The sequence below is a fragment of the Talpa occidentalis genome, unplaced genomic scaffold (assembly GCF_014898055.3).
Source record: "Talpa occidentalis isolate TD23 unplaced genomic scaffold, MPIMG_talOcc4v2.1 talOcc4.10, whole genome shotgun sequence".
NCBI classification, from domain to species: domain Eukaryota; kingdom Metazoa; phylum Chordata; class Mammalia; order Eulipotyphla; family Talpidae; genus Talpa; species Talpa occidentalis.
Genome location: NW_023600993.1, coordinates 789,154 through 804,639, shown reverse-complemented (window position 1 = coordinate 804,639; position 15,486 = coordinate 789,154). Strand labels below are relative to the sequence as shown.

Here is a 15,486-nt window from a genome sequence, read left to right as displayed (position 1 = left end):
GGCTGCGGGCCCTGGGCAGGTGCGTGTGGAGCAGCCCAGGCAGGGCCTGTCCACAGCTGCAGAGGGAGAGGCCTTGCCCAGCTCCCCACTCAGGGAGGACAAAGCCACCTGAGCCAGGCATGGCGCCTCCTTCCACGCCAGGACATGCAGTTTCCGGAAAACCTGTTCTGTTCTCACCCCTGCTGCCTGGCCCTGGTGTCCGCCTTCTAAGCAAGCTCCAGTTCACAGGGCAGGCGCCACCCTGAGGGGCAGGTTGGCAGACCAGAGCCCTCCCCAGGGACAGCCACAGCAGGCGGGAGCAGCACCGGCTCCGGTCAATCGGCCACGAGTGGAGGCTGTGGGCAGGTGGGCGGGCGGGACGGCGCTCACCTCGTAGCCCAGCACACGGCCAGTGTTCCTGTTCCAGGCGATGGCGTGCCAGGACACCTCCACCTCCGAGGCCGAGGAGCTCTGCGCGGATGCCCCCCGCGGGGCCAGCTGGGGCTCTGCCAGCAGGAGACGGGGACGGTCAGTGCAGCCCGGGGCCGCAGAGGCCAATGGGCGCTCGTGGGGCCACTCACCGTCCTCCCCCGAGTAGATGATGGAAGCGGGGCTCAGGGGCCCCTCGCCCTCCAGGTTGTAGACGCCCACCTTGACCTCGAAGGGAGAGAGCGGGGCGATGCTCTCGTTGCAGTAAACCAGCCGCGAGGCCTCCACGGTCGGGGCGCGCTCTGCGGTCCAGGCCGCGGCGCCCACAGGCCGGAACAGCACGACGTAGCCGAAGCCCTCGCCGCTCTGCAGCTCCTCCGGGATTGACTGGGGCAGAAGGGCCGACCTCTCAGTGCTCAGAGAAATACCGTCCCGGCCTATGAGAATTCTACTGACTATTTGCATTTCTTTTGTAGAGACAAACAAGATACTTGTTTAATGCGGTACCGGGAAAAAAATACTTTTATTTAAAATGCCTATTAGGAAAATGATTCCAGCTAAAAGCACTGAAATTCGTACGTGGAAATGGAAGAGGCTGAGGTGTTTGTATCCCTTTCTGTGATTACTCCTAAGTCCCTGTAATAACATGGTTTAGAAGATTGCAAGCTTTTATAAGTTAAAACAAAATTTTGATGTGAATTTTTAAACTCAGCACAAATTAACTTACTACTTCAAGGACTGTGTTTTCATTTCACAGCACTTTTCAAATATACTTGTAAGATCAGGTAAAATGATCGCTGTGTGGCATTTGCTAAGGCGGAGAGTTTTGTTCAAACACAAGTATAAAGGGCCTCCCAGTACTTGTTTAAACATGTCAGATAATCACCTGAAATAAGCAAATGAAAATGAATCTGTGCTTCAATTCAGACAAATATCCCACCAGTTTACAACAAAGTTGTATTCAAAAATCCACAGACGGCCTCCCTGGTGGCGCAGGGGTTAAGCGCCAGCACTATGAAGCTACCCGCAGCCACTGCGGCCTGAGTTTGATCCCCGGCCAGGGAGCACCCACAGGGCGCAGCAGACCTCTCCTGTCTCCCCGCTGCTGCCCTCAGCAGTGGATTTCAGTGGATCCGCCTGTTCTGCTCCCCACTCTGTCTCTGGGGAGTCCTCTCACCCCCTGCACCTCTGGCCTGCGCCCCAGCTCTTGTATGCATAAATTAAAAATAAGTCTTTAAAAAAAAAAAATCCACAGACTTCACTTCATTGTTCCAACGGAAAATGTCCCAAATTTTCTTCCTTTTTCTAAATATACTGATAGGATACGGTGCTCTTGCACATCATTTCCAGGACCCATCTCTGAGGTCATCCCCAGCCCGGGATCCCCACTCACAGCACCCCCTTATCTTGCCACTGGGCACATTTGATCACCAGCTGGGTGCCAACACCGGAGCCATCTTGGTGTCCCCTGCCTGGGCAGAGCTGTGTTCTAGAGTGACTAACAGACGCCCGATTCTTCCCCTGCTGAACACGACGCATGGCGGGGGGTGGGGGGGGGTGATGCAGCAGGAGTGCAGAGCGCATGGAGGCACCGGATAACATGGAAAACAGGCAGCGTTTGGCTGCGGGTCGAGCATGAACTGGCAGGGAAGGAAGTGGGAAAACTGAGGCCCAGGCCTGCGGCTGGGGGCCTAGCAGGGCCTGTGGGACATGGGGCCCTCGCACTCAAAACGCCTGGGAAGCTCCTCAGGGGCGAGCTGGGCAAGGCCGAGGCCCCGTGGGCACCACTGCTCTCCGCCAGCAGGCAGCCGGCTGCGGTAATGCTGGGGGCGCGTGGCCCCCAGGGTCCAGGAAAAGCTCCGTCCCCAATGGTCATCCAGAGGACAGAGAACTGCCCCAGCAGGGGCTGGACAGGGCCCGGAGCGCGGCATGGAAGAGCCATTCCGAAGCCACTGGGCCGCACCAGGGCATTCACCAGCCCCCGCGGGGTTCCCTCGGTGCCCCGTTCACCACTAAAATCAGAAAAGGGCCCCCAAGCACGGTCCTATGAAAGGCCAGTATGTGGTCACTTGTCACCCCAGAGTGCCCCCGGAGTCAAGGCAGGGCTGCCGGCAGGCGCCCCCTCCAGCCTCCCGCCCCCGTCACCAGAGTCCTGTGGGGCCAGGCACCGAACAGTTGGAGAGGAAAACCACTGGCTTCGTCGAGAGTCAGAATTCTGTGGGCCGAAGCCAAGCCGAAGGTTGCAATTGGGAGGAGAACGAGACTCTGCTCGGCAGTTGCGACGACGCCCGCGAGAGCGGTGCCTCTGCCTGCGCCCTGTCTCGACGCAGAGAGGACTGGAAGGACCCGGAGGACAAGGGCTGCTCCACCCGCCTCAGCTGGCTCAAGGTCAAGGCCAAGCAGGGTGGCGGCTCCATTGGTGAGAAAGACGCGGCTTCCCGCCCCGGCGTCGCGCACCCGGGAAAGGGCCTGGCCCTGCTCTCTCCGACGGAAACAAGACGTTCCCTCGGTTCCCTCTACGCCCCCCGACCCTCTGTCTGTACAGATTCTCGACACGATCGAGTCACTCCCCTGATCCGCCCGGCATGCTTCCTGGCCAGCTACCTCTTTTCCTGCAAAATGACTCAGCTGGACGGAAACTTACCTCCCACGTGACGACGAGCTCGGAGCGGCCTCCTCCACCCCCATTGACGTTGGTGGGGGCCACGGCAGGGGCTGGGAGCAAAGCAAGAGATGGTGTCAGCCCCGGGCCCGGCCCTCGCCTCCCCAGCCCCACGCAGCTCGTGGCGGGCGGACGCTGCGTTTTTAATGAACATAAATTATGTTTACACAAACCCAAAGTTCTAGAGACAGGACACAGTTGTGCTTGATACATGAGCACCCTGGCTCCAAAATTAATTAAAAATCGAGTAACATCGTGTGTCTGACATTATTATGCACCATCTACTAATTGGCAAAATGATGTTCCGTTCGGATGTGGCGGTGACGCTGCTGATTTAGGGCCTAATTATACACTTGTGCTGTAAACAAGTTGCCGAGGCAGTTTATTAATTAATTATTTTTTCCATAAACAAACTAAAATACTTTTTCTTTTGGTTAGTCATCAGGACATTCTAACATTGAAAAACAAACCCTTAACAACGCATCGAAGTTCCTGTTCAGTGCGGGAGGGGAGGGCTCTGAGCGGACGCCGGGCCGGGGAGCCTGCCAGGCACTGAGTGAGTCAGGGGCACAGTCCCCCAAACCGCCCCGCGAGGACCTGCAGCGAGTGCCGGATGGTGGGAGGAGACAGGCAGCCCCTGCACGCCGGAGGCCACGGAGCCAGGCTGAGCCACGGCCACACGGAGACGTACGCTTTTTGTTGTTATTTTTTCAGGAAAAAATGGCAAAAATATCCTAAATCTGCGATAATGGAAAAGTCTGCAGGATATGCTTTTAAGTGTTGGATTATATGCAATTACATATATTTGACTGTATTTAAGTCAACATGGTGGGCGGGAATGCCTGCAAATGTCTGTTGCAAAAATTGAAATAAGTAAAGTCTGTTCATTGCAGATCTCCTCCCACCCTAGAGACCCTTCAGATCCATGCAGATGGCTTGTGTGATTTATCCCGTTGCAGAGAGATGTCTGACTTGCCAATGAGGCAGTGAAGGAACCATCTAGCTCTCGCCAGCACCTGTCAGACACTCTCCATTTTCAAATTCAGAATTATTTGTCTTCCTTAATCCCCATCACTTATTCAGAAGGTCACCGTGCGCCTCCATCCTACTGGCTAAGCCTCAACGCCGCAGCCAGAGGCAGCGTGAGTCCCTGGGGCTTGGGGCCTGGTCTCCACCCAGCGGCCGTGACACTATCTTGGCCACTATGCAGTTCAAACACATAAAGGAATGGTTTCCAGCTGCTCTTTCAGTTGCCCTTTTGACAAAGCCCAACTTCTGGGTAGGAAAGTTCCGACACAGACTCCATCTTCACATGTGCCACGGAACCCTAACGCCACATTGAGAAGTGGGGTCTGGAGCCCTCTGACCTCAGGTGGGCTGGGCTGGTCGCGGACATATGTCTCCTTACGCTCTGGGGTGTCAGCGGCTGACACAGGGGAGGAGGTCAGCCGGAGGCTACCCCACCGGCCACCAGGACGTCGCCAGAGAGCGGTGCCCCCTGCTGTGCTTGGTGAGGCTCCTGCCTGCCCGGCTCCGCCCCGCCTCCTGCTCGCCTGGACGTGTGCTGGCTCCTGGGCACCTGCACACGGCTGCTGGGGGCTCGGCAACCTTGGCCTCCTCTAGCCATGGGCTTCTCCCCGCAGCTCTGGGCTCCCATCAGGACACCCCTGAAAACCTGGCCTGACAGAACATGCTGGCCCCAGGCTCAAGACGACAACAAAGCAGGAACCCCGTCCTCTGGCGAGGGCGAGATTTACGGTGTCTGGCAGCTGAGCGAGCGTCACGTGGGCACGTGTCTGTCCATCTAAGGGGTGGCACCAGGCCGCCCTGCACTCCCTGCCCGGCTGAGGACATGCAGGGGTCTGCTGCGAGGAGCTCAGAAGCCCCCTCCCCCATGACGACAGGGCTCAGCAGGGAATGGAGGGGGCCTGGGAAGACTAAGAAGGTGTGATTTCTGAACTGCTCCCTTTGGGGTCCCTGCCGGTGCCCTGCTCCATCGCGTCTCTGTTCATTCTTGGCCAACATTGTAATGAAATCAGCAGCAGGTCACGTGCATTTACAAATCTACAGATTCTCTGCTGGGTTTCGGCTAGAAAACAGATGAGAGGAGAGGAGAGCTTCTAAAGGCTCTTCCTTTTGCGGCGCCTGCTTAACGATAAGCATCTCTTACTGAAGGCAGCGCTCGGGAGATAATGCACCTTGCTTTGCACGCATAAAAACGTGAAAATGAGAACCACCAGATCACTGCCTCTGATGTTGAGCCAAAACATGACAAGACTTGTAACAACACTCCTGCTTGTTTTCTTTAAGAACCAGACCACAGGCTGATTCTATGTCATGGCGACTGTGCTGCTGAGAACACGGGAGTGGACACGGGAACTGGCCATACGGACTCGATGGAGTACTACACAGCTATTAAAAAGATGAGCTAGTGCCTTTGGGGACAAAATGGATGGACCTTGAAGTGATTATTTTAAGTGAAGTAAATCAGAAAGTGACAGACACTCATCTGTGGACTATAAATAAGCAAGAAAAATACACTGGCAAAGAGCAGCAAAAACAAATCTGGGCATAAAAAAAAGGTCCAGTTCACCATAGAGAATAGGTGGGGATAGACGGGGTGGGAGAGATGAGGGGATCGTGTGCACACGTGGAGGAGCAAAAATGCAGCCCCAAATGACAACAATAAAACATGTATTTCATTGAAAAACAAAAGAACGACCATAAAGGCCCTTCCAGGCTTTAGAAGACAGGGCCGCTCACCGGCCGCCTTGGTCCTCAGCAGTTCTGAGGGTCTGCTCGGCTCGCCGATGCCAATGCTGTTCCCGGCAACCACACGGAACTCGTACTCCACCCAGGGACTCAGGCCCACCACGGTGGCGTTGTACATCTCCCCGCTGAGAATCTCTGGAACTAGAACGAAGGAGACACTTCAGGAACCTAAGCCGGCATGAAATCGCTCACTCCCCCAGAAGCCCACCCTGTGCACTTCCCGCAGTGACCCCAAGAGCATGACTGACCTGTGGACACGGCCTGCCAGCCCACGGAGAAGGCGGTCCGCGCCTGGACGGCGAATATCTGGACGGGGCTGCTGTTGTCGGGACCCGGCCTCCAGCTGAGCTGAGCCCTGGTGCTGGAGACATGCTCCACGCGCACGCCCTCAGGGGGGCCCGGTGGACCTGGGGACAGATTTGTGATGACTGTCGGGAAGGGCTGGGGTGGCTTATTTTTACCTATGGTGCTTAGAAAGTAAGACGCCGAACGTAAGCGTCCCTGGCGCATTAACTGTGATAAAGCCGCACTGTTATCACTTAGCTCACACGGGGGTGGGGCGTGAGCAGCACCCCAGGGGACCTCATCTCAGAAGCCCAGAGCAGTCCTCGCCCAGGCTTTTGGGAGCCCATGCAGGTGACGCAGCTGAGCCGGCCAGGCCCAGAGTCGCCGCCGTCCACCCCGTTTACCAAGGCGCCTCACACGGACCCAAGCCCCAGTTCAGGGCTGGCCCCGGCCCAGGTGCACTTGCTGGTGGACACACAGCCCAGGCCGTCCGTGCGCTCCCACCAGTACCTGCGCCCGGCTGGAGACGGGAGAAGCCCAGATGCCCCACCCCATGGGGGATGTGGGGTGGCAACCCGCTCCCCCAGAGCTCACCCCGGACAATGACGTCGGCCGCCGCAGACAGGCTGTCCAGCGGGGAGCTGGCTGTGCACACGTACTTCCCGGAGTGGCTTAGCTGGATGTTCCTGATCATCAAGTCCCCGACAGAGGCCTGCAGCGGGCGGGGAGGGGCAAGACTGATCACGCCGCAGCCTGGGCAGCCCGAGGACGCGCACCCTGGAGGCCGGACCTCGGCCAGCCCAGCCTGGTGGCCACGCTCGGCCCCCCTTACACCTGCGGTCGCTGCTGCAGAGCACGCATGTCTCCAGGAGAGACAGGACACGGAGCCACGTGCCGTGAGTGCTTGGGGCCGCCACGCAGATGAGCACAAGGGTGAAGGATGCTGATTTGTGTGAGAGGATTCACCTCACTAAGCACTTAAAACCCAGCAACTTACCCCCCCAATCCTTTCAAAATGAGAGGCGCCTCTCCGCAGGTCTATGGCGGCGCCGTTGAAGGACCATCGGAAGGCGACGTCCACGGAGGGGTCGTGGGAGGCCTGGCACGGCAGCACGATGCTCTCCCCCACCGTCACGTCCATGCTGGGAGGCGGGGCGCTGAGGACCGTCCTCTCTGTGGGGGGACAGACGCTGGTCAGGGGCCGGTGGGCCGGGTCTGGGCCACCGATGCCGCAGGTTCTGTGAGCCTTGGAGAGTGAAAAGACGACTTGGAGCCAACACGTCCCAAAGGAAACTATTCGGTTCCCCGTCAAACATTTTTGCACTAATCATGTCATAAAATCCTGGACCGTTTCATTCATGCTTTATGCGAAGCTCACGTGTACAGAAAACGGCGGCTCTCAAGGGCAGCGCTGGCGCGGGAGGAGCCCGCTGTCCTCAGACCTCACTGCTTCTTCGTGCCGAGGCTCCGGGCGGTGTCACCGCGCCCGCTGCCGGTGAGACACGCTGTGTCCCCGAGGCCGTAAGGACCCGCGTGTGCAGAGAGATAACCGCGAGCTTATACTCACAAGGGAGCGCAGGATAGATTTTTCACTTTTGCAGAGTCGTGACAACCGTCTCCCACCCTAGTTAAAAACCCGCTGTGAAGCGGGAAAGCGACAGGCCTCCTGCTCAGCCCCGAGCCCGGTCTGCTGCGCTGACCACCCTCACCCACGCCAGCCCCACGCGGCCTCCTCGAAACCTGCACGCCACAGACTCACGCTTCAGAGGACAGCCCCGTGGGGCCTCAGCTGAGAATCCTACATTTTCCTGCTTGAGAGACATGTGGTGATCGGAAATGTTCGACTTTTTTTTTTTAATAACCAAGCAATGCTGAGTTAGAGGGTGAAGAAATGACCGCGAGGGCAGTGGCTCGCCACGCAGATGCCCCATCGCACCCGATAACTTGCCGTAAGAGATGAGCGTCCAGGGCTTAGGGATCTGGACAAACTACTGCGCAAGAAAATGGCACATGAAGTTTCCAAGCAGTGAGAGGGACCCCTGGCAAATCTCTCTCTCAAGTCTGTGTACAAGGAGAGAAACTAGAAGCTTCATTTCCCTCCTAGTTCTTCAAGCTGCTCGAGGCCCGGGCGCCGAGACTGAAGGTCTGTGTCTGGGATCTGGGAGCCCTGAGCTCCGTCCTCACAACGCTGGGCTGGGCGCTGCTCCAACATTTTAAAATGCCACGTTTCCTTAACAAAGACCTGGGGGTGGGAAGCAGGAAGTAATAATCTCGGGTTTCAGGCACACGCTGGGAAAAGAGCCTGGAGAAGACAGCACATTTCTGAGGACAATGGAGAAAGCGGAGTTCAGGCTGCGCACAGATGGGCCTTCACGGGCGCGCGCCTCAGCAGTTACTTGTCTCCTCCTCGTTAGATCAGATGCATGCAATATTTATTCTAATCATTTCTGGGAAAAAGTCTGAAGAGTGGTTTTGTGGACAAGCTCAGTTTTAACCACAAGTCTTCACGTCTCTGCCCCAGAGTGAGAACAAGAGGTGGTGGGCTTCGGAAGAGCCTTCCCGTCTCAGGGGTGTGAACCCCGCGGTCTCTCCGGGAAAGTCGAGCTCAGTCTCATTCACACTTGTGGGAGGAGCCAGCTAATTGCACGTGCTGGTGGAGCAAAACTGCTCTGATTCACAGTTTTACATCATGCAATTAAGGCAATTTTCAAACATTAAAGATGACAGCCCCCCTTTCCACACGGTGGAAAGTGGGGAGCGCCCCCGCCACCCCCAGCTCATGGTTGTGCGGGATGGAAAGGTGGACTCAGGGGCCAGCAATGCCGCCCTCCTAGCCCATGAGGCTCACGAGCAGTCACTACTTTGTTCAGTTATTAAATAACATTGATGGAGAACTGCCACATCCTGGTGTCACTAAATATTAGAAACAGAATGAGGAGGAAGAGGAAAAGAAGCCAACCGTTCACCTGGGAGACTGCAGCCCCGAGAGCAAGGCCCAGATCAGCTCCGAGACTGAGGTGGTGGTGGGTGTGCCTGGGCTGGAGGAAAGGCTCCAGGGAATGGGTTCCATTGTATTCCAAGGTTTCCCCCCAGAGCCTGAGGGGTCATTTCACCTGGGAGAGGAAGGCAAAGGCTGGCCAGGTAAGGCGCTGGTGGGGGGCGGAGGGGGGGGGAGTGCCCCTGCAGGCCAGTCCTCCCCAGAGGAAGCCTGGCATCTTTCGAGCTTCTTTCCTTGAAATAAACCAGAGGGACAGTTTCTATTTCATAGCATTTTATTCTTCTTGCATATTCTTTAAGTAACTCTAGAAATTCTAGTCCGATAGTTTAAAAAAAAAAATCACTGTGCATATAAATTTCCTCAAACTGTGAATTTCCCGCCCCGCCATGACACTGACTGAGCCGTCTGCGCGGGAGCCCGGGAAGTGGGCTTCTGACAGTGGCTTCTTCAGGTGATTTTCACGCAGTTTGTTGCGGGGCCATGTTTTGAGAAATATTGCCTCAGGTTTTGAAATCTGAACCTGAAATTTCTACTTAAGCAAAACACAAGCCAGCTAACACACTGCCACCAAGTCTCGCTCTGCACCCAGGACGGCGTCCTGTCTAATACAGGGTCACTGGTTAGCAGCGCCGCAAGGAAGTCTAGATGGATTTCCAAGCCATCCGACTGGAGCTAATTCTGTGCACTGGATCTGCTGTGCGTTTCCCAGCACAGTTTATTTAGCATATTCAAAGCTCCAAGAACGACTGTTTTTAGGAAACAGCATAACTACATTTACCAGTTTATGAAACATTTTTAATCTATGTGACATCTCTTAATTCATTCTGGGGTACAAGCAATTCAGAGAAACAATATTTGGAAATTTCACTCCACGGCTGAGGAGTTAACACACAGTTCCTATGCACGTGCGCGTGCGAGCGTGTGCAGGCAGCTGGCATACACGCGGACATTGCATTGAGTCAGCCCTGTAAGTCTGACCTCTAAAACATTTGGGAAAAAATGTTGATTTTTTTTCTCTTTTTAATTATTTTTTTAAAGATTTATTTTCTTTATGTATGCATACAAAGGCTGGGTGCAGACCAGAGATTTTTTTAAGAGGAGAGTCTTGTTATGCTAACAAAGTCCCCTCCTTGACCTGAGGGATTTGCTTCCAGCTTATCTGTGGTGGCATCCAGGATGACAGGAATGTGAGTGTCTGTGGCTGGTGGGCAGCTGGGAGCGCCTTTTCTGTGTGTTTGTGACTTTGAACTATTACACAGGAAGGCAGCAGTGGAGGTCGGGAGCTGCCCTGAGGAGGCGCATTTCCACTCAGCTGCCTCAGTGATGGGGCGGAGTGCCAAGAGGTCACAAGTCACGGAGCCTCACATTTCAGAACTTCAGCAGTGACCACTCTAGCCTCTTCCATGAGACGAACGCCACGTGTAAACAGCTCGATCTAACGATCCTTTCCTCACGTACAAGAAAAGTCTAACAAAATAGTGAGCTCATGATGAACAGCCGCTCGAAAGCCCATCCCTCAAACAGCCAGTGATGTTTCCAGAACATTGTCAATGCCAAGCACCTCAGGAGACATCGGAACTTGTGGTCTCAAAATGTCTGTCAGAGCTGCTGGGCCTGGTGTCTCGGCACACCCAGGACACATCCCAGTCCGGTGGCCCGGCCGGCGGCAGGTCTGCTCCCTGCTGCCTGTCAGGAGCCAGGGGCCGAGTTTGTTATTTTTGGTCACTTTGTACTTGTCTTGTGCACCTTGAACTCAACTGAAATCTCAATCCGTGGGTGAAAGCTCCGTGTCATGGCTCAGAGTAAATGCTCACCAGGTGACTGAGTTATTGGCTCCCCCAGAAGATGGACAATGTGTAAGAAAAATGACCAGGCCTTGTCCTCGGAGCAGACAGATGATGCAGCCTCTGCCCGTCCATGGCGTTGGAGGGAAGTTGCCAACACTGATATAAAGGGGACGAGAGCAAAAAGAGCACTTCCACAGGCGCCACAATCCTGTTTTCTCTCACCGGGTAACTTGTGGAGACTAGAGATACCTTTAAAATGTAGCACTTCTTCCCTGGGCGTCTCCCATCAGCCCGCCAAGTCCTGCTCCAAGGCCGGAATTCCTTTCCCCACTCAGATGCTTCAGTGCGGCCCTGCCCCTAGGCCCCAGGACTCCACCGCACCCCCGGGCGCGGCCTCTCCCTCTGTCTTCACTGGGTGGACATCTCTGTTGGGAATGGAATTCTTACCGGTGTGTCTTTTGGTCCTGGAAGCACTTTCTGGATTCCCTGGTCCCGGTTGCCATGTCAACAGCCAGCCTCACTGCTGCTCCCTTGAAGGCCGGGCCTCTTTCCAGCAGGCTCTCCCCGCCTTTGCTTTCCCTACCGAGTGCTTGTCCAGGCCGTCCTGGGCAGTAAGCCTCACCGGGCTCAGGGCTCCTGCAGGACAGCTGCTGCCCTTCTGGGTCTTTAATCTGGCAAGTGTTTCCTTCAACACCGCCCTGGCTCTCCTCCTCCCTCCCGGGACCAGCGGTGCAGATGTCAGCACCGTGCAGGACACCCAGCCCGAGGGCACCCTGCTCCTCCGTCCACCCAGCCCCCTCCACCCCGACGGCTGTCCCGCGCCCTCCCCGCCCCGTCCCATCTTCCCTCTGGTCCGAGCTGGGCGGAAACCAACCCAGAATCTTTAACTTTAGAGTTTGTATTTTTCAGATGTCCAACTGATTTTTAACACATAGTGTTTCTTTTCTGAAATTCTCCATGCCAGCCTTTATTTTTTGACCACATTAATCATAATTAGTATTTTTTTTCAGCATGTGGCAAACCGTTCTCATCATGGCAGCACCATGCGACCCTGCGACTCCAGGCATCGCCCCAAACACGGACGCGAGGCTCCCGCGCCCGCCCACAGCAGCAGCGTCCAGGCGGGGGCGCGGGGACCCGGGGCCGGACACGCAGTCCGGAAGTCACAGACATGGCCACTTGCTAGACAGAGAGCAGCGGCTTTGGGGACAAAATGGATGATCTTGAGGTGCTGACGCTCAGCGGAGTGAGTCAGCAAGAGAAAGAACATTCTGGATGGTCTCACTCACGTGTTGTTACACATCACCAGGGGAAAGAAACTGGCAAACATCAGGAAGAATTCATGGACAGCATGGGACAGAAACTGGTTGCCAGAGAGGGCTGCAGAGGGAGGGGCGGGGGAAGGTGAAGGGTGGTGGGAGTGGGCAGGCACGCGGAGGGTAGAGCTGTGCTGCCCAAACCCACAATGCAAACAAGTGGCAAATCAATGACATTCGCACGGAAATCGTGATTATTTAAGTGCCTACTCCTCAGCCTGGAGCCCACTGTGCCGGCCGCGTCCCCCGGCCCCTGGTGATTGGCCGTGGCCCCCACCTCCCTGGAGCACGTCACTGAAGGCATCTCGGGTCAGAATGAAGATGTTTTTATTTTGTATGTTTCCCCTGAAGGTCTGCTTTTCAAGCAGATGATTTCAGAAAGAGTAGGATTCAGCCAGATACCGTTATGCGTGGCGTCTGAACCCTTGTCATGTTAGGGGCTGGTCAAGTCTGCTGTCCCTGTGCCGGGACCAGGCCCAGGCATGTCTCCGCTCACGGCACGGAAGGTGCTAGCTGCCCTCAGCCTACTGGGATCCTTCTGCACCGGTTCTGGTCTCCCTCGCGCAGAGCGCGCACCAGCGTTTCTGCTCAGCTGCTTTCTGCTGCCCGGGTCTCACATCCCTGGTTCGCGCTGCTTAGGAACTTTCCAGAGATGCAAACCCCAAAGGCACTGGACCCACCAACTGCACCTTCTTGGCCCCCCACATTGTCACAGACACCCCGGCTGTTGTCACAGCTCCTTCAAAGGGAGCTCTGTGCTTATTTTCAAAGATCGGTTGATGCTGGCATGATGCTGGTGATGAAGCTACTTCAGCCAACCAGGATGGTTTCAACACCATTGCTGACGGTCTGTGACAGACTGGACAGGGCTATTCGGGCCATTTATCAATAGGCTTCTAGACAACAGCTTGGAAAACATGGTAATTGACACCAGTTGCAGAAAACAGTATTATTTTGAACGGAAGAAGAATCCCTTACCATAGAAACAGACTAAATGTCCACTCAATCGCTTACCCAGAGCCATGCAGACAGTGGCGACCCGGACGTCCTCTGCAGTCAGTGGAAAGCCTCGTGAAGACGCTGTGCTGGCCAGTGGAGGACTCCTGCCGCGAGAGGCACAGGGTCTCACCCGCAGATTTGCAGGAGCCTTGCAGCTTCCAGCAGGAGACACAATGGGATCCAGATGGCCACTTTTGAGGCTCCGGTGGGCTTCTCCACCTCAGCATTATTAACATGTTGACACTGGGCAGGCGAGTCTTTGTTGCATGAAGAGTGGCTAGATTCAGAACGAGGTGGGAGGCGATCTGGGCTCTGTAGGGTGTTTAGCAGCATCCTTGGCTTCATCAGCCCACCTGATGCCACAGAACAACCAACTTTCTCCACGTTGCCAACCATCTCCAGGGTAAGACCAACAAGAACCTCTGTGCTCCGGCAAGACCCGGGCAGGGCTGGCAGCCACGGAATGGGGTTTGGTAACTGGCATAGCAGGAAGGGCTTGGATTCGAGATCATTCTTGATGCTGAGGCCACCTGCTGGACAGCTGGCCCTGGAGCTGATGATGTCAGATTGGCCGACAGGTCTTCCTGCACCAGAGGGAGCAGCGGGGCAGAAATTCCTTCCGCCCTTCAGCCCCTCTGGGCTCCAGGAGGAGGGGATGACTGGGCGCCTGGAGTCCCTGTCACGGCAGGCGCCCACACCCCTTGTTGTCCCAGGGAGCAAGGAGCGGAGCGGCTGGGCTGGCTAGAGCAGGAGCCGGGTGTCCCGCGTGTGGGGCGCGCCAGGTCACGGCCGGAGCTGCCTCCGCAGCCGGCCTTGGGGACTAGGGGACAAGACAAGATGCGGAGAGTCTCCCAAATGCTCCCCAGGGAACCACCCAGGCCCATCCTCCAGCCCGAGGGTTAATGGCCAAGGCTCGGCACCTCCCTCTGTCTGGGAGCGCACAGCCCAGAGCACACACTCCCGGACACTCCCGACAAAGCACAGCGGTGGGAACAGAGACACCCACTGGGGACGCCAAGGAGGAGGCAGGAAAAATCAACAAGGACAGCACAATTAGCGATATTTTCAGGGAGAGGGAAAGAGAGCGAAGTGTCACATAAAGAAACAGCTGGAGAATCACAATGAGAATCACTTAAAAATCAGACACTTTAAAATTTAAAAAAATGGTTAAATAAAAACTCAGTAGAAAATCTGGAAGACAGAGTTGAGGACATCTCCCTGGAGGTCGCGCAAAAAGAGCATGAAATGGGGCCTGGGCGAGAGAAGCATGCAGTGTGTGTGACCAGGGACGTGTGTGTCAAGACCTCGGACACACGCTCGCGGTAGAGCTGCAGCTAAGCAGCTTTAAATAAGTGAAATTTTAAAAGTACACACACACGCATGTGCACACTTAACGTAGAGTAGCGGTTTAGGGATTCTGACTAATAAATAACAGGGATTTCAGCAGAAGGAATGGACTAAATAATTCAGACATTCGGAGCGAGGACCTAGAGCTTCTGCGGAGACGCCGCGCCCGGAGCAGGCAGAGCAGAGCTGGGGATAATGAGCCGCTGTCCTGGGCTGAGCAAACAGGGCTGAGGGCGGGAGGGGAGACCCGCAGGGGAGAGCAGGGCCGGGACGTCTCAGCTCTCGGGCAGAGCGGGCCTCAGAGCTCTGGCAAGTGATGACTTTCAGTCCGGAATTCCATTTCCAGCTGAACCGTCGATCTCAAGCTTAGAATACAGGCGTTTCCAACATGAACGATCTCAAAAGTGGCATCTCTTCAAGTTTTTCTCCAAAAACGCACAGGAAGACGCATTCCTCCAGGACGAGGGGGAACGCCGAGCAAGAGCGGGGCCTGCCGTCCGGCCTCGGGCTGACACCCAGGGCGGGCTCACGCCTTGGGACAAGTCAGGGTTATGCTGCGTAAATATTTGCCAAAACTCAACAAACGCACGCTGCAGAATGACGGGTGGAGCCCCTCAAACGGCGCTCTCTGCCCGGGGACGCAGGCTGGGGGCAGCTCAGGGCCGGCAGCCACTGCCCGCTGCTCCCTGGGCCCCACGTGGCCGCGGAAGGCGCGCGCCGCCACCGCCGCACAGACTCACCGGAACATGAGGAGGAGGACGAGGTGCGGCGACTCCCTGACACGCGAACCTCAGGCGCCTCGTTTGTGCACGCCCCGCCTCAGGCTCCCCTGAGTAAGAGGGAGAAACTGCTACCTGCCTCTAGGTGCCGTTCGGAGAGTTTGAGAACACGCGTGAGGTGCCGGTGGGTGTG

The 15,486-nt window shown here is 56.1% G+C and overlaps 1 protein-coding gene across 1 annotated transcript in view; it reads right to left on the bottom strand.

Moving 5' to 3' along the window:
• Positions 1 to 15,486, bottom strand: part of CNTN6 (contactin 6) — a 302,895-nt gene that overhangs the window by 5,381 nt on the left and 282,028 nt on the right. The window contains exons 15-21 of the mRNA XM_054694220.1: positions 7,125 to 7,300; positions 6,722 to 6,839; positions 6,091 to 6,249; positions 5,834 to 5,983; positions 3,053 to 3,123; positions 561 to 795; positions 370 to 485 (exon numbers count right to left, since the gene is read on the bottom strand). Of these exons, the coding sequence (XP_054550195.1) occupies positions 370 to 485; positions 561 to 795; positions 3,053 to 3,123; positions 5,834 to 5,983; positions 6,091 to 6,249; positions 6,722 to 6,839; positions 7,125 to 7,300 (1,025 nt within the window). The remainder of the gene's footprint in view (positions 1 to 369; positions 486 to 560; positions 796 to 3,052; positions 3,124 to 5,833; positions 5,984 to 6,090; positions 6,250 to 6,721; positions 6,840 to 7,124; positions 7,301 to 15,486) is intronic.